This window comes from Vigna umbellata, chromosome 8 (assembly GCF_029865625.1).
Source record: "Vigna umbellata cultivar VRB3 chromosome 8, Vumbellata_1.0, whole genome shotgun sequence".
In the NCBI taxonomy this organism is placed as follows: Eukaryota; Viridiplantae; Streptophyta; class Magnoliopsida; order Fabales; family Fabaceae; genus Vigna; species Vigna umbellata.
This window is the reverse complement of record NC_142172.1, coordinates 39,987,832-40,007,239: the sequence shown is the minus strand read 5'-3', so window position 1 is coordinate 40,007,239 and position 19,408 is coordinate 39,987,832. Positions and strand designations below refer to the sequence as shown.

General features: G+C 28.7%; 1 protein-coding gene across 1 annotated transcript; it reads left to right on the top strand.

Annotated features, from left to right (window-relative positions):
* Positions 1 to 6,785: 6,785 nt before the first annotated feature.
* On the top strand, positions 6,786 to 8,283 carry LOC124843640 (LOB domain-containing protein 1-like). Its single transcript, XM_047320442.2, has 2 exons — positions 6,786 to 7,226; positions 7,795 to 8,283. Exons 1-2 carry the CDS (start codon positions 6,876 to 6,878, stop codon positions 8,116 to 8,118), a joined length of 675 nt encoding a protein of 224 aa, XP_047176398.1. The 5' UTR covers positions 6,786 to 6,875; the 3' UTR covers positions 8,119 to 8,283.
* The last annotated feature ends 11,125 nt before the right edge of the window (positions 8,284 to 19,408 follow it).

The following is a 19,408-nucleotide window of genomic DNA, read 5'->3' as shown; positions in this document are numbered from 1 at the left end:
AATGTATATACAGGGAGGGCAATGGGATCAGTGGCTTTTCTTTTTTGTGCCATTTGAATTTAAATGTGTTACTCGAAATAAAGGGTCAAATATTAGATTATATTTTGAGTATTATATTCATTTTCATTTATATTTATCGGATTTGACAAAATTAGAAAAAGAAGAAAGAAGGGGAGGATTTTTTTATTTTTTATTTTTTAGTTTCATCTTTATACCAGAAATTTTTCCAAATCAAATAAATAAATGAAATTATGATCATTTTTAGTTTAGATATTTTCTAACAAACATTCCTTCTTCTACGATATTAATGTGGCTAAGAAACATGCCTATGTATACTAAGTATAATTCTTCTATATTTGTTTATTATTTACATGTACAATAAGATATTAATTGGTCATTCAAAAAAATTTCAACCTGAAATTCTATCTCAAGTTTTCTTTAAAGAATATATAAATGTAAAAGCTTATTATTATTTTTTCTTTTAATCACACAAATTGAACCCACCTACCCATATTCCTGTTACATCTCTCTTTTTTAGGATGAGATCGTTTTTTTTAAGATATTTGAGTGGTCAGTGTGAAATTTTAATAATATATTATAACATAAGAAAAGAAAATATTAAAAAATTTATTTTAATATTTATTTTATTTTTTTTATAAGTGTTTTGAAAATTAATTTGTGTGTAGAATAAATAAATAAAATGGAAGACAATTCTAAAAACATAAAACAAACAATGAACATGGATCAAACAATGTGCTTGAACTAACTTTGGCAGCAATTACACCAAATTCAAAGAAAAATAAAAAACCTGATTACGTACATGACGAAGTTCATATCTTGCAAAAATCGCATAGAAACACTGGTCTATCAAATCCAATCCAGCAATCTAATATCAACCTTCAAAAACGCAATATGGCTAACCACACAAAGTGAGAATGAGTGTAAGTGGTTGACGAAAATAAACGAAAAGGAGTGAGAGACATCACAAAGTGCTAAGGTTTTTACTCAGGATGGGAAGAAAAAAAAAAAGAATTTCTCAATTCTAAATCCATTTTACTCAAATAATTATCAACAGATAATATTCGTCAATAAAAACATATATATTTTACTAACGACCTTATCTATGATATTCTATTGATAATATTATTAATGAATATATATGTCGATAAATTATTGGATATTATGTTATCGATACATCCTTATTTGTTAAAAAAATTGTATTTATGTAAGAAATTAGAAACATGAACTATATATATCCGAAAATCATAACATATTCTTAAAAAATAATTGAAGAAGAACATAAACTATAATATTCTCTTTAAATGTAAATCTCCAAATGTTAACATGCGTGTTAACTTAAACTAAATACATAAATATATATCTACAGCTTAAAAATGCATCATACTTACGAAAGTTTATTGAAAAGATTTAAAATGATTTGCCATTATATTTATTCACAATGGATGAAGGAGAACTCATAAAATCTAGGTTTAAAAAAGTTTTAGGTAACATTAATCTTGGTTGGTATAAAAATTTATATTTCCAATTTTTTCAATGTTTTTTATATTTAATAATATATGTAGAAGTCGATTTTTTTTATATTTAATATTTATTAAGATACACGTCTTAATAGTATCACATTCTAACCTTATAGTACAAACAATAATAGTAATTGTGAGGACAAATTTATATATTTATTAAATATAAAAAATACTAATTTAATACAGATTAATTTTAAAAGTACTAATAAATTACTTACCGTGAAATATACGTGGAGTTCAAACCATTTTAGATAACTTTAAAACATTGAAAAACCTATATATTATTATTAAAATAATCATAATTAACAAAACCTTGGGTACCTATATAATAGAAACTACAAATAAGATATACAAAAAATTTAAAAACAGAAGAATGTTTTTTTTCAAATTTTAAACGAGACTATATTTTATTAGAGAGTTGGAAGTTCTATTTTTTGAAAAATGTTTGGAAGAGTTCGATTGAATGTATCCAAAGAATGTCATATCAGAGAAAATGTGTTTGTTTGTTACAGTCACAAATGATTCACAGTTAAACTCATTTAAAAAATATAATTTCAAGTTTTATTTAATCTGAAAATGGAGTTGACCTCGTAATTTGTAGAGGAAAATACATTATATATATATACTCGGTCAGCAAAAGGTAACGAAAAGAAAAAAGAAAAAAGGTACGTTAATCACATGACATGAAGACTTGATAGCGTGTACATTGTCTCAAGACACCCCACTGTCACCACCATTGCAGTTCCTCAACTTCTCGTCTACAAACAAAATTTCTACATGCTCCATTGTTATGCATTTTTATAATTTTAACCATTTTTTCTTTCCTCCAGTCAATAAATTACTATTACAAAGGAAAACTTTCACTATCAAAGATTTTTTCTGAATAGTTAACTCAGTTGTATATTTATCAATCAAACACAGCACGTGTAAACATACGTAATCGGTAAGAGATATATATATATTTGTGGATAATAAAATCTAACCAATCGGATTCATGACTGAAATTAATCATGGACAAAATTCATGTTTTTTGTAGCAATTAATGTAGTGTTGAAACGTGTCGTTCCTTTCTAACCGTAATACAGGAGAAGTAGCTACTGGTTTTCCCTCTCCCAATAGGGTACCTTATTTTGCAAGCATCTTCCCCAAAATAGTGGATGCAGCTATTATATCTGTATGCCAACAGTGGCATGCAAGAACAGATTCTAAGCACATGAAATTAGAACCCATATGAAGGGGACAAAAACAACTGTTATTTCATCACCATTTTGAACTGTCAAAGTCCCACACTGTTACGGTAAGAGAGGACCAAACCCTAGATTTTGAACTATCAGCGTGAACCACCATTGAAAGCTACTCACTCATTATCCATTAACTATAGTTTCGGGGTTGGGGGAGATGAACGTTTGAATCATATATATGCACGTTTTTTATTGACTTTCAACCAAATGACCAGTGACCAATATTTTCTACCTGTGACAGCAACCATAGTTTTGTAATTTCAATGAATAAATTGTGCAGTTGGAACGAAAACATAAACGTGTGTGACTCATATGACATTATAAACGGTTCGATATCTACATAGGTTTTCTTCACTTTCAATTGTATAAAGGATATTTTGAACATGATACGCGCGTTTTCTCGACCAAATGCAGAGTTTTCTACTGCCGTCTTTATTTTGAAGATAAAGCAAGAAGCAAATGGTGGTGGTGAATGAAGATGCTCCTGTTGTCATCTTGACTTAAACCTCTCTGACATTATTAGTGTTGGGGGTGCAAAAATATCGATAGTCGAGTTAAGCAAATGCTTAAAAATTAGAGAATTAATTATGAGGTTTACTATAATAGATTGAATGATTATGTACACGTAATGATAAATCATGATGAAATTAGAAAACTAGTCTCCCGAGTTACCGAGAAGATGAAAAGTAGGGCACTTTAACGAGTGGAAGAAAGTGTTTGTCGCGATAAAATGGTAAAACTATGATCCGTATTGGTTTATGCATGAGGAAAAATGGTAATATTTTTGTTGTCTGAAATAGACGTGTTTAAGAGCTTTCCTTTTAAAGCTGGTTCATTGCATGCGTGAAGAAGTATTTTGTGTTGTTGGTGTAGGAATATTTATCACGCAACTGCACGTGGTGTTGGATTGGTGTGTGGACACATGGTGTGCATTTGAATTAAGACACCGCAAAATATGGCATGCCATCTATGAGCTAGCAAGGTTGAATTCAGTTCAATCTATTGGCTCCACAAAACCTATCAACAAAACCAGGGTGAAACACTTCATGGGTATAAGGATTCGTTACAGACCAGTTTACTTTTGATGAAATTTATTTTGTTTTGTTTTTGTGTTTTCTTCTGATTAAATTTACTTGAAAGAGGTTTATCCAGAATGTTTTTGGTCTTGGACGACACAGATAACAGTTATTTTGCAGTTCCCTATCAGACAAATTGGATTGAAATTTGTTGTTTTTACGAAAGTGAACGATTTTTGCTGTAATGCCAAAGTGCCCCAATTCCATAATCTGCATATTGTTATATATCAAAATTAACCATCACAGGACCATTTCATAAACTTCAGGTTGTGCGGAAGATGATTCAATTGTGATTTAATGCATTTGAACTTCGTTATGGACCATTTATGTCACCTATAAAAGAATAAATTTACTTTCGAATGGAAATAGTGTCTTCTAGCCTATGGGATCTATTTATGAAAAAACAAAATTCACTTCAATATTTAAGAACGATTTGTCAAAGAGAAATGGATTTTTGGACCCACAAATATTCCCAAGAGAGGAACGAAGAGGGAAATAAAAATTATTATGACAATAGTATTAAAAAAAATTACTTTATTTTAAGATATTATATTAGTTTATTAAATAGTTATTCCCTCTTTTTAATGTTTATAAAAGAATTGACCAAAACAATTTCTAAAATGTTTATAAAATTTTTTAGCATTTGAGATTAATTAAGATTTTGATAAAATAATGCATTGAGTATAATTAAATTTAAATGCTGATATATTAACATCTACCCAAAATTAATTTCATTAATTAACTCATACATCATTAGTTTATATTGCTATAATATAATTGTTAACTAATTGTTGTAGTTGTAAAAATATTATTTTTCGTAATTTTAATTCGTGTAGTAATCCATAGTACACTTTTTATAATATAATTAGTGAACAGTGGTTAAAATTATGTACCCTAATTTTCACCAAAGAATCTAGTGCACCTTGTACTTAAATAATATTTGCAAAACGTGTTATTATAATATTTAATATATATTATTTCTTAGGTAAAAATATTTGTTAACATGAATATTAAAACGTCTTCCATAGACATTCACTAACTTTGGTGAAAAGTTCCAAAGATGTTAAAAAAATTTAACCATATTAGAGAAATTGAGTATTGATGAATGATAAAGTGAAGTTGTCGTAAATAAAGAATCCTTGATGTGGATTACACTCTTCACTTCTACTTTATTATTTGTTCTTCCACTTCTTTCATTTTCTTTTACAGTACAAATTTGTTTAAGAAGTATTCGTTCTATTTATCAAAAGGGGGGAAAATTAGTCTACAGAACTTTATATTATTGTCCATGTGAAATCAAATTATGAATTAAATTATAGGAACATGCGCAGGTTGTAAAAGCCGTTTGAACTCGACAAAATAAATAAAAAGAAAAAAAAATTGTTTCTAAAATTTGACACTTATTTCAATTGTTTTATATTATTATTTATTCAATTGAGGTTAAAGCCAGGAATAATATAGATAAAATCGCATTTCATAATTTTGTTATTTGTGGGTAACCTAAAAGTTTTTTTTTTGCATGAAAAAAGAGATTATTAATTAGTTTGCACTAAAAGCTTAGGTTATTTATATACAACCTGCATATACCAATGATCACCTCATTAATCCTTTTGAGTGTGGAGAATGTTAAATTGAATGTCAATGTTTTAGAATGGTTATTAAATATGTTTTGCAAGTCATCGTCATCACATCGGAAAAGTGTTCATTTTCACCTTCTTTGTCAGTTCAGTTGTCACTATATATAACACTTACTATTGCTTTGCTATTATAATTATTATCACCATCTCATAATTATTACCGTCATTCTTTCACATATTCTTCAAATAAACATAATCATAACATCTAACTATAAATCATTACTTATACACATATTTCTTCTTAATCTATTCAATTTTTCTAACCATTTCCAGAGATCAGTTTCTAAGAGATTACTTATAACATAGTCTATATAATTTTTCATTTTAATATATAGTTGTTAACAATATTAAGAACACACTTTTTGAAATACATTTTTTATAGGTCAATTTTATTGAAACTATAAAAATTTGTAAGTCTTGTGATGACTTTCTAAATTTCAGTGAATAAAGAAAAACATGCTAAAAAAATATGTTGCCATCACTTCTTTTTTATGAATTGGTCAAAAGTGACATATCTTCAAAGCTAAACAAAAAAAAACAGCTCTTGAACAGATCAGAAGTTTGTTGAATATATATTCTTCTTGAAATATTAGTATAAGGGTGATGACGACTAATTACTTATTATAAATTATCCGATCTCCTCATTAACATTATCTCATTTTTTCAATTTACACAAAGCAAAAAAAAAAATAATCATGTTCTCATTTATTTCAATTTCTTCCCAACTATTTATATTTTCACGTTACAAACATTTTTCTCGATCTTAAAAAAAATCCGTTATTCTCAATTTCCGCGTCAAAAGAAAACAACGGAAAGAATAATTAGACAGATTAAATTGATATATTATTATTCGTTAAATATTATTTTTAAATATTTGTGTTTGATAGGAAAAGATTTTTTTGTTAAAAAATCATATAAAAAATATGTTTTGTGCTTCATCGAATTAGCACCCAAAAACTGACAGCGGAGGTAAATTGGTTGACCACTGCTTGACCGTGCAATGATTAACAGCAAAAAACCCTTTTTACATACTGTTATATATTCTTTCACACCAAACAATAATCATGTTTAAGAAATGACATGAAATTAAGAAGATTATTATTATTTAATTAAATGTAACATCTTATCTCACTTTAGTTAACACATGTTTTCATAATGAAAGCCCTTTTCTGAAGTTGGAAATTTTATACGGCTTTATGAGAAATATACTTCGTCATGTTTGCCTCTTGAATACGTAGATGAGTCGCCCTCTTTGTCGCCTTCGGCTTTGGTCTATAAATATAGCAGACTCAGCCTTAGTTTTTATCATATGCAACAAACCCAAAAAATCTCAACAATCCTGTTTCCTCTGTTTTCTTTCCTCTGTCTCAAAACACCATCATGTACTACAAACTCAAAACCACCACCACAACAACACCAACAACAACAACTTCTTCACCAATCCCAATCAATCTTCCCACTATGCTCTCAAACTCTCCTCCATCTTCATCTTCTTCCCCTCCCTCACACTCTCCCACACCTTTCCCTTCACCCTCTCAGGGATCTCCAGCTCCTGCTCCGCCTTCTCCGCCGCCGCCTGTGGTCGTTAGCCCCTGTGCTGCCTGCAAGATTCTCCGCCGCAGGTGCGTCGAGAAGTGTGTCCTGGCTCCCTATTTCCCTCCCACCGATCCCCTGAAATTCACCATTGCTCACAGAGTCTTTGGAGCAAGCAACATCATCAAGTTCTTGCAGGTACCATACACACCCGGCATTCACCAATCCTTGCTACTGGTTTTTGATTTTTTATTTTTCCTCTTTCTTGCTTTTTGTTTGAGAAGTCCACACTTCATGGCATGCCATTTTTCTTGGAAGACAACACAAAATTAGCTAAATTGTCTCTGGTCATTTCAGAGAAACAAAATCATGGGTTTTGGTCAAAAGTGAGAGGAAAAGCTAGCGGGGGCATACCTAATTGATGGCCATGATGGGTTTTGTTTTCTAACTTCCTAACAAAACTGTGCATAATTCCCTCTTCTTTCGACTCTGGCAACCGCTGCTTTCTTTTTCATCTTTTAGCGAAAAGAATGCCCAAGTCAAACAACATTTTCTAACTTTGTTTGCGATTTTTCACAATGTCAGATTGTAAAAAACTAAAATTTAGAATGTCGGTGTCAAAACTCTGGTGTCCACATTTGGGCACAGGGGAAGAAAGCATTGAACTGTGATGGCATAGCAGCAATTGTTTTTATTTTCTCCAATTTTGATAAGCAAGAGGTGAATTTGTGTTAACGAGAAGGAACATGCATGGGTTGATTTTCAGGAGTTACCAGAGTCCCAGAGAGCAGATGCTGTGAGCAGCATGGTTTATGAGGCAAATGCTAGGATCAGAGACCCAGTTTACGGGTGTGCAGGAGCAATATGCCAACTTCAGAAGCAAGTGAGCGAGCTTCAAGCACAGTTGGCAAAAGCACAAGCTGAGGTAGTGAACATACAGTGCCAACAAGCGAATTTGGTGGCTCTAATCTGCATGGAAATGAGTGAAACGCAGGAGCAGCACATGGTGCAGCCTCAACCTCACATTGACATGAGCTGCTTCATAGAGGACAACAGTTTTGGAACTGCTTGGGAGCCTCTTTGGACATGAAGTTAATGAATGCTATATATGTATCTTAGAAATTTCCATTAGAGAGAGATTAATTTGTTCTATAGTAACTGGTGAAGTTTTCAACCTCCCAAGTGGAGGAAGAGATGATGAAAATTATACTGAGGGAATCCATTTTCAATAAAGTCATTAATTAGTTATATGGTAGATATGCGTCATCGTGTTTGCTTCCTCATTAGTCATTTCACAAGCCAAACCTTTGACAATGCAGAAAAATAAAATAAAAGAAACAGAAAAAAAGGGGAATAAGAAGAAGAAGAAGAAGAAAATTATAATTGATGGCGGTCCTCTCCAATATAATGACTCAGGAAAGAAAAGTGCAACAGAAGAAGAAAATCAGTACAAGGGATAGCTGTTTTGGTCTGAGTCAGCATACTCTTGAAACATCTTTGCAACTGTTTCTTTGGACCTTCTCATTTTTCTTTTTCCTTTTCTTAATTATAAATAAATAAAAATTGAGCTTTTCGTGTCACACCAACCGTGGACAATGTGAAAGTGCCTTTTCTAGCCATCTAATAACATCCAATCTAAAATTTTTGCTTTCTGCTTGTAGTACCATGGCACCTTTAGCATCTTCACCTATTTCCACCAAATCATTCCAACACTCTTCTACACCTCAACGCATATTCTCATTCACTCAAATCTAACTTCCATTGCCAGTGTCTACAAAAATTATGAATTCTAATTTTTATTACAAGTTAAGAATTATGCATCACCAAAATTTTAAAATCTACCAGTGTTTTCATATTTGACGAATTATTGGAAGAGATTCTTAAGAAAGATACATAAATAATAATAGTAAATACAAAATATTAACACAATAAATTTACGTATCTTTATTATAATATGATACTTAACTTTTTTATTTATATTTCATGTGAAACTTATATCTCTATTAATTTATTTCTGGTGATTTTTTTTATATTGATACATTCCTCCTTAAAAAGAAACATTTTTAATCAAAAGTACTTCAATGATGACTTTCTTATAAAGTTGTTATACAATACCGAGACACATTTACTCAATGGTAAATATCGACCAATAATTTAAGGAGAACCAAAATAATATACACAAATTTTATATACTTAAATTGTCACTGTAATATAACAAAAATAAATATATAATTTAGTATAAATACAACGATAGAAGAAATCATACATTCTTCCTTCAAATTCTATTGAACTCCATCAATAATAGAATCACAACTAAAACTTTTACCTCTCCTAACAAAAATATTGTATTTGATATAGACTAAAATTTAAATAAACTCTTATATTTTCATCTATTTGACTTATTAGATATTATATATTTAAGGATATTTTGTTAATCGTATTTTAAATAATTAATATAAAACTTATCACTTATGATTTGTTAAACTTAAGAAGGGATTCATCTAATTAAACAATCATATAATTGATATCATGCTTCAAAATAGATGAAAAAGTTAAATTTGTGTTGCTTCCATTTTCATACATGGATGAATAGTAAAAATAAAAAAAATATAACAAAATAGATTTAGAAAAATCAAGATACAAAACTGAATATAAAAAGACAAGATAGTAAACAATAAACAAAACAACAATAAATTAAAAACACAAAATCAATAAAGAAATCCATGCATTATTTTGGTTGAGATGATAACAAGCAATTATAGTTTCAATCACTATGAACTTTGTGACATACTTATACCTACAAAATCTTCAATGTAATTGAAAAAAGTGTTAACAATCATGAAACACCCACAACCATCAATTTAAATTAAAACGACTTTCAAAACATTTACACAACCACAATTAGGTTTAATGAGTGTTTTAGTCCTCTTATTTGTTAGTTTGATTCATTTTGGTCTCTTTATTATTTTTTAGTTTAATTTAATCCTCTAATTTTTTAAAAAAAATTAATTTGATCATTTCTGTCGACTTTAACGTTGTGTCCGTACATAACAAGTGTCAATTTGTAATTTTTAAAAAAATTTAATTTAATTTAAAAAATGTAAACTACCCGGTATTAAGTCATGGTCGTGTCATGTGTAGGGATGACAAAAAAATTCATATTCGTGGATATCTACGGATAAAATCTGTATCGATAGTTGGTACCTGTGAATATTTATTACCCACATATTATGGGTAACAAGTATTTTAATATTATAAACGGGTTGGGTGTAAGTATTATACTATCCATACCTGTGAATATTTGTTATCCGCAAAATATAAAAATAAAAATATAATTTATATTTATTAAGTTAAATTTAATTAACATTAAAATTATTTTATATTTTATAATAATAAATTTAATTAAATTTATATTTATATTTATATTTAATTTAATTTATATTATATTATATATATTTTTTGTAAAAAAAATTTGAATTTTATTTTAATAATTTATAAAAATATAATTTTTTAAAAGTTTGCAAGTATTCACGGATATCCACGAATATGTGCAAATTTTAAAATACCTACAGGTATTTTTTAAACGAGTATCCATGCAGGTAGTGAGAAATTTTTTTTTTTTCATGTTGGGTTGCAGGTAGGCACTGTCTGTCCCCGTCCCGATCAGTTGTCATCCCTAGTCACATGACAGTAATAATGCCACATGTCAGTGTTATTGTCACATGATAATAAATGTTTTCAATTTAATACCTCTATTTAAAATTTTGATTCAATTTAATATTTCTTATCTAATTTGAGACCAAATTAGTAATTAAACTTAATTAAAACTTTTATATATATATATATATATATATATATATATATATATATATATATATATGTATGTATACGTGTGTGTTAAAATAGTTTTTTAAAATTTATACATTAATATTTTAACATGTAATATAATTAAACTTATATTTTATGTATACACCTTAATACTCAAATTATTTTATTTTTTATATTTGTTTACATGTAATTTTTTAGGTAGAGTAATTTGATGTATAAATTCTAAATAATTATTTTAATATGTATATATAAGTTGTAATTAAATTTAATTACTAATTTTGTTTCAAATTTGAGAGGGTAAAATTATATAATTTTAAAGATTAGATGGACTAAATTGAATTAATCTTTTAAACAGAGGGATTAAGCTGAAAATAAATACTATCATGTGGCATAACACTGTGCCTATGTCATGTAGCATAACTAGGGATGGCAAAAAAATCCGCGCCCGCGGATATCCGCGGATAAAATCCGCGACGGATAGTTGGTACCCGCGGATATTTACTATCCGCGGGTTGCGGGTAGCGGGTTTTTTAATACCCGCTTATAAACGGGTCGGGTGCGGGTATTATACTATCCGTATCCACGGATATCCGCTACCCGCAAAAAATAAAAATAAAAATTTAATTTATATTTTATTAAGTTAAATTTAGTTAAAATTAACATTAATTTATATTTTATAAAGTTAAATATAATTAAAATTAAATTTTAATTTATATTTAATTTAATATATATTATATTTTATATATTTTTTGTAATTTTATTTAAATTTTATTATAATATTTTATAAAAATATATTTTTTTAAATATTTATGGGATATCCACGGGTATCCACGGATATCCGCGGGTTTTAAAATATCCGCGGATATTTTTTAAGCGGATATCCGTGCGGGTAGCGGGTCGGGTAGCGGGTGGATTTTTTTTTGTCGGGTCGGGTTGCGGGTAGGCACTATCCGTGCCCGACCCGATCCGTTGCCATCCCTAAGCATAACCATAATCTAACACGTGATATTTTTTAAATTGAAAAAATAATTAAAAAATTTAAATTTTCACATGTGACATATTAAACTTTTTTTAAAAAAATTAAAAGATTAAATTGAACATAAACATAGGAGACCCAAATAAACTAAGCCAACGAATTACAAAACTAAATAACGAATTAAGCTACCAGTACCAAAGAACAAAATGAGAAAAGAAAAGGAAAAAATAGGTTAACAATTAATTTTAATTTAAACAATCTCATGTCATTAAGATTTAATATAAACAAGTTTCAATTATTTTTAAATAAAATATTATCACAAGTCTGACATAAAACGTATAATGTAAAAGACTAATTTCACAATTGCAAATCGATAGTTGTTTGACATGGTATGATGGTAATGAAATGCTTAAAAACTTGAGTAACCGATGGTTTTGAAAACAAATAATATTTAAGAATGAAAATCGATTTAACGTGTAACATAAACTTTCATATTACAAAACAAAGCATATTTAAATATGCTGTTATTTATTTATTCTGAATTTTTCTTTTAGCTATATTCAATTTACTTATTTTTTTTCTGTAACACTTGTCTTCTACCAAAAACAATTGTGTATGGTTTAAATAAACGAGTTATAAATGTTAATTTATATTATGAGGGAAATAATTATCATCCAAAAGTTTTCCCAAGATCCAAATGTTAATCAGGTTGTGATAAAATTTATTGGCTATTTAATAGTATAGAAGTTTATCTGGTGGATGAATAATGACTTAGTAATAGAACAGAGAGTGAACAGTATTTTTTTTATTTGGAAAATGATTTGGTAGATGGAACATTTAATCATTCGGTTAAGTTAAAACCGCGTTATCTTTAATCTTTTATTTTCATCCTAAACCTTTTCATGATTTTTCTCGTTGCCCAAAAAAACGCGTTTCTAAACTCTCATTGCGTCGTTGTATCTCACCATCTGTCATCTCTCACGTGCAACAACACTCACTCACCCATGACTTCTCAAAAAGAAACACAAACTAATAACATTTTAAAGTTTCTTGATGAAAATAAAATAAAATTAACTTTTTCGTAACTCAATTATTATATAAAAAAGTTCATGTAGTTTTTTAAATTTTAACTTATAAATAAATAAATTTTAACTTATAACATTGTTTTGTATAAAGTTTGTGAAGAAATTGAGTATAGCTTTAATTATCGCGTATTATCATCTCATTGTTTACATTTTACGCCAAAAAGGAATATGTTGTTTTGACACCCATGTGCCAATTGAGGGTACTCCCATCTCATCACATATCCACCAAACAAGGTGATACTGAAATTGAAAGATCATAGTCAAACCCTAAAAAATTCATGCACATTTCACCATTATCACTTACTTACCTTACTACATTCATTGTATCTATTTAACTCAAATCATTGTCACTATTGTAAATAAAATAAATAATTACCCAAAATATAATAATAATTAGGAAAAAAGAAAATAATGTTAGAAGTGAAAAAGTATGTTGAATAAAGAATAACATGAAGAAAGATAAGAAAAGTAGGTTAGAGCTATCCACTTTTATTATATAATTGAAGGGATAATGAAATGAAAGATATAAAGTCAATTATTGATAATATAAATTCTCAAAGAAAAGAAAAGAAGCGTATATATATATATATTAGAAAATTATCAACAACGTGTCATATACGAACATAGTGATCTAAATTGCTACTAGGTCATTCCCAAAGCATCTTTTTACATGGTGCTTCTCATAAGCATATGTAATGAATAAAAATATATATTTATTTATAGTATATGAAATAAATATTATATAATATTATTTTTTTCTAAATGTTATAAAATTCTCCATTGAAAATGGCCTTATCTAGCTGTCTATAGGAACGAGTCAAGAGTGTCGATGGGATTACTTTTAATCCAACTTCTTTGAAGACAATAAACTAAAGGTCAAATGTTACCACAATCTTATTAATTAATAGAATTCATTCTCAGTCACATAATCTTTAGGAATGCTAACATATTAGTAAGTTGTAATATGTAAACAACGTAAATGGAATATTAAATGCCAATGAAACAGAAGAAGTAAAAAAAAATAATTGTTTTAAAATAATGTAAATGAAAAAAACAAAATATATCCGTTGGAGGAGAGACAAAGACCTAAGAAACCAGAGTGACCGCCATCGCTCTATTCTGGTGACCCCTTCTGGAAAAAAAACTGTTAGCAAAATTGTTTTATTCCAGAACTTACTGATAACTCCAAATTTTAGATGACATAATTCAAAGTCAAGATATAGACATTAATTAGTTCAAACACCGTGTATATGTATCTATTCATTTTGGTATTCTACCCTAATTACGCTGTTGCTTTATATTTTTCAAATCTCACTCCTACGCCACCAACATATTTCTCAATGACATCAATATACATTCAAAAACAAAAACATTTTTCAAATAAATTTCTTTTATTTTTCACAGTTTTAATTATTAACTAAAACATATTACTCAAGTATTTAAATTCACATTGCATTTTCAATGTCTTCTAAGGGTGATGGTTTTCATTAAAAAGGACTTTTGATGTAAATAATTCTCATATATAAATTTTTTTCACTCATAATAACAACATAATATCACCAATTATTATTTTATTATATGATATTATACCCTATGTAATGACAACATAAGTTTTTTTTCTACTACTCATTTGTTGAAAACTTTCGGTTAGGCAGGGACCGAAAAGTTCAAATGAAATAATTTTCTTTCTATAAAATAAATCACTAAATAAAAATTATTATAGTTTTAATTCTACCTTGAGTTAAGGAGCTTACTATTTGTAAATTTGAGTTGACTCAAGTTCAACCTATTTCAAATTGAGTTTTAATTGGAGCTAATTTTGTCAGTTCAAGTTGGAATAAGCTTCTATTATCTAAATTTATTTTAAGTCTTAATATAAACAAAGAGATATTAAACAACGGAAAATTCACATATATGTAATATAGGTATCTTTCAACTTAAAGAGTTTGAAAAATAAATTGGAATACTTACATTAATTTAAAAATCTATTTTCAAGATGATACTGGTTTTAAAGTACAAACTTCAAAAGACCTATCATATATGTATTTGAGAAATCTTGTAAGTATTGTGTATAAAGTTTAGAATATTTCAAGTACTCTATTATAAATTTATACATATTTCTATCAACAACAAAAATATTGTTTTGAAACATATTACTTAAATATTCCATTTAAAAAATGCAATAAAGTTCAAACTCACTGTTGTGATTAGCAGTCTTGTATGGAAGATTTTTTTTAATAAATAATTATAATAGTACAAGAAGAACAATTCCAAACTCGTATTTTACTAGATAATGTTATGCATAATGAATAATTTGTTATCATTTAAGGCAAGTTATAATTGACACTTTTTTTGTTTAATGAGATTGGTTGTTTAGAAGTTTAAAAAAAATATATACTGATATGTAACCACAAACTATCATAATTATTTATTTATTGTTATAATAATTATCTTAATAACATTAAATAACTTCTTAATCGTGATTTATTGACAAGAATGATATGCTGTCATTTTCTTATTATTGTTTTCTAAAGTCATGCATCATTCCATTTTTATGAATAAAATGTTAGCGTGCTACATTGCATGAGCATGAAGAGTGGATCATGCTTAAAAAATAGTGTGTGAAAGGAGATATATGCTTTCTGGGCTAAATAGAGAATGAAACAAAGATAGGTTTGACAATAATCCCAGAAGTTGGAAAGAACATTGCAACAAATAGGAATAAAATAGCTATGTAATTATAAAGATAAAAGAAATATAATAAAGAATTTATTTTTATTGGTGAGTCTCTAATAAGATCAGATTCTATGATAAAAGTGACTCTAATAAAATCATTTTCTTATAACTTCCTGTTTTTTTCCTATGTCAATTTGCATTTATATATCAAATCATCAATAACTTCCTATGGTTTTCCATATCAATTTATAATTAAGTTATTGAGATTGATAATCAATACATGTTAATGTTAAAAAATAAATATTACCTTTTTTACCATAAAAAATATAAAAACGATAAAAAAATATATTTAAACTCGTGTTAGGTTTAATATTTGTCATTACCTTTAGCTGAAGTAAAAAAGAAAATTAGTGCTAACTTAAAGTGGATTAAATTAATGAAGTATTTACGTAAATAACAGCGACCAATTCGTATCTTGAATTTCATATATTTTTATCTTTAAAATGTAAAATCAAATATATAACGTATGTTCTTAGTCTATATTTATTCCAACACTCATGATAGTACTACCCGAATAAGGCAAGACAAATTTACTACGAAAGTTAATCTTAACTTCCAGAAAAACCACAGCTTTTCTTCTATATTTGTCATGAATCTTGCATCTGAAAAACAACTCATCAGTTGCGTATATATGTTTTCCTAAGTATCAATGAACCATGATGTTTTTTATGAACATTTCCATATCTTGACTAATCTCATGTTGATTCCTGAACAAAGCGCATGGAATCAGTGTATATTCATATTTCAGTGGATCAAACTACATTAATTGTTCGTGTCGTAGGATGAATCATTCACGTAATCTCGTAATCCTCAGTTGTCTTGTTAGACTCACTTCACATGTCTCCTTGTCCAAGTCCATAACGCATATACTAATTTGAGTATTTCTTGGTCCTGTGCTTCCCCCCGAGCACGGTAGCACGAACAACCATCGTCAAACGAATGCTAGCAAAATGGAAATATGAGGTATCTAGAAACTAAAAAACACGAATTGACCACTCAAGTTAGCAAAACTTGACCTGCAACAATGCATATGCCGTTAATTAGCAGCCTTCATCATCATGGTTTTTTCCATCCTCATCTCCAATTAGTATCTATATGCAACTTCTTATTGTGTGAAAACCTTGAATTTGGGAGAAGAGGTCAGGGCATTGTTATTTTTTATTTATATTTATATATTCATATAATTTTGGATATATATATTTATATATATATATATATATATATATATATATATATATATATATATATAAGACCATTTAAATACTATTTTTTCATTTCATTATCTGAGAAGCCTTTTTAAAGATAAATAGTTTCACACTCCAAAGTGACAATACCTTAAATGTATGGTGATTGATCCTAACAATAAATTTTGTGGACTTGGGTTTGAAATATTGACGTCCACCGTGAGCTGATAACGAGGTTCTAAGACGAACTCTCACATCTAATAGTCTCATATAGTTTAGGAGTCAATGTTTAAGACAATTTAAATACTACCCTCCGAGACGTCTTTTAAAGATAAAACTGTGATAAAGTTCCACATTTCAAAGGGGATAATATATTAGATGTATGGTGATTGACCCTATCGATATCACTTTGTGGACTTGGGATCGAAACATTAGCATCCACCATGACTAGGGTGGCAAAAAAATCCGTGCTCGCAGATATCCACAGATAAAATCCACGACGGATAGTTGGTAACCGCGGATATTTACTACCCACGGGTTGCTGGTAGCGAGTTTTTTAATACCCGCTTATAAACGGGTCGGGTGCGGGTATTATACTATCTGTATCCGCGAATATCCTCTACCCGCAAAAAATAAAAATAAAATTTTAATTTATATTTTATTAAGTTAAATTTAATTAAAATTAACATTAATTTATATTTTATAAGGTTAAATATAATTAAAATTAAAATTTAATTTATATTTAATTTAATATATATTATATTTTATATATTTTTTGTAATTTTATTTAAGTTTTATTATAATATTTTATAAAAATTTATTTTTTTAAATATTTATGGGTATCCACAGATATCCACGGGTATCTTTTAAGCTGATATCCGTGCGAGTAGCGGGTTGGATAATGGGTGAATTTTTTTTTGTTGGGTCGGGTTGCGGGTAGGCACTATCCGTATCCGACCCAATCTGTTGTCATCCTAACCATGAGTCAATAACGAGATTCTAAGACAAACCCTCCCGTTCAATAGTTTCACATCGCTTAAAAATTAATGCTTAAGACAATTTAAATACTCATTCCACCTTCTGAAATATCTTTTAAAAATAAAACTGTAACATAAATTATTCTTTAAAAGAGACAATAGCTCAAATGTAGAATTAATCTTAACGATGTCACTCAACCAATTTCGTATTGAAACAAATTAATATTTAATATATAAAAATGAAGATCAAATAACTTCTCTAAGGTGGCATGATGATTTCGGAGATATTATTTGTGTTAGTTATATCTCCACCACTTCTCATTGCCCATGTATTATTTTTTCTTATATACTTGTCATATTCTACCCCGTCAAGAAAAGTATGACTAGTAACGGTACTTGTTCAAGTTGGTAACTTAGACATGGAGTCAAGAGCATGTTCTTGTACTCAACCAGGTCATACAACATTAAAAAAGAATTAATAATTAATGTTGAGTGGAGAAGACATGTTACATGATCATGGACTAATCATAATATCTACGTAACGTTTTCGGAAAGAACTAAGTAATTAATAAATACATAGCAACAGTAAGCGGTGTTGGAAAGTGATTTGTATCTGTCTCATAAGCCGACAAAAGCTCATAACTCAAAATAACCTTCTCAACGAACTGATATTCTGAAAGAGCAGTGTAGGGTTGTGGTTATTCACTTTCTACGTGTGTGAGAAGACAATGATAATAATTAAAGGTTGTTGTTGTATTTATTTTGTTGTTGGTCCCAAGTAGGGTCTTGCAAAAGCAATAAAGAGGAAAAGAAGCAATGGTACATCCAGGCCCAATGCAGCGATACAAGAATGTACAACTAAAAGACACCCAAAATGCACATGCTTGCTTACGTTGCTTTAGAAAGAAAATCTAAACCTAGATACCACTCTCGCACGCCTAAAAGCACACTCTCTTTTCGTATCCTTTGTCTCCATGTCTTTTATTTATTGCTTCATCATTGCTTTGGGCCTTTCAACACTTCTTTTCTTTTCACACCCTCCTGCGCTAATTTTCACACTTGTTCAAACGACCACAAATGTTTACGCAACTTTCAACAATTGTTGTCTCTTGTGCAAGACCCTTTTTGATAACTCCTAAACTGTTTTCAAGCACCAAACATTACAAGTGGTAATATTTTGTATTTGAAAGTTCACAAGTTAGAACCAATTTAATCAAACTTGATAAATATGTGTTTGCCTCAGTCTCTCTTACTATGCGAGTGAAAATAACGAGGTATTTACTCGGCTACTCTATCTTACATTCTCCTCCTTCTCTTACATTAATAGTGTCATGAGTGTTTCTCCCTAGTTTGTGAATACTCGTTGATTTTACTGCATGACATATTAAGATTGAAAGTTCAATAATTATAAGGTTTAATGATAATTTAATCAAAATAATTAGTTATAAAAAAGTTCAATTTAGCAAACGCGGATTGATATCGAGGTCGAACATAAGACAGTAGAATAGGGGTTAATTTAGTCATTTGAAAAGCTTAAAAGGAGGGGATGAACTTAGTAGTAAGTGGGTGAGAATAAGAGGACCAACAACTGTAT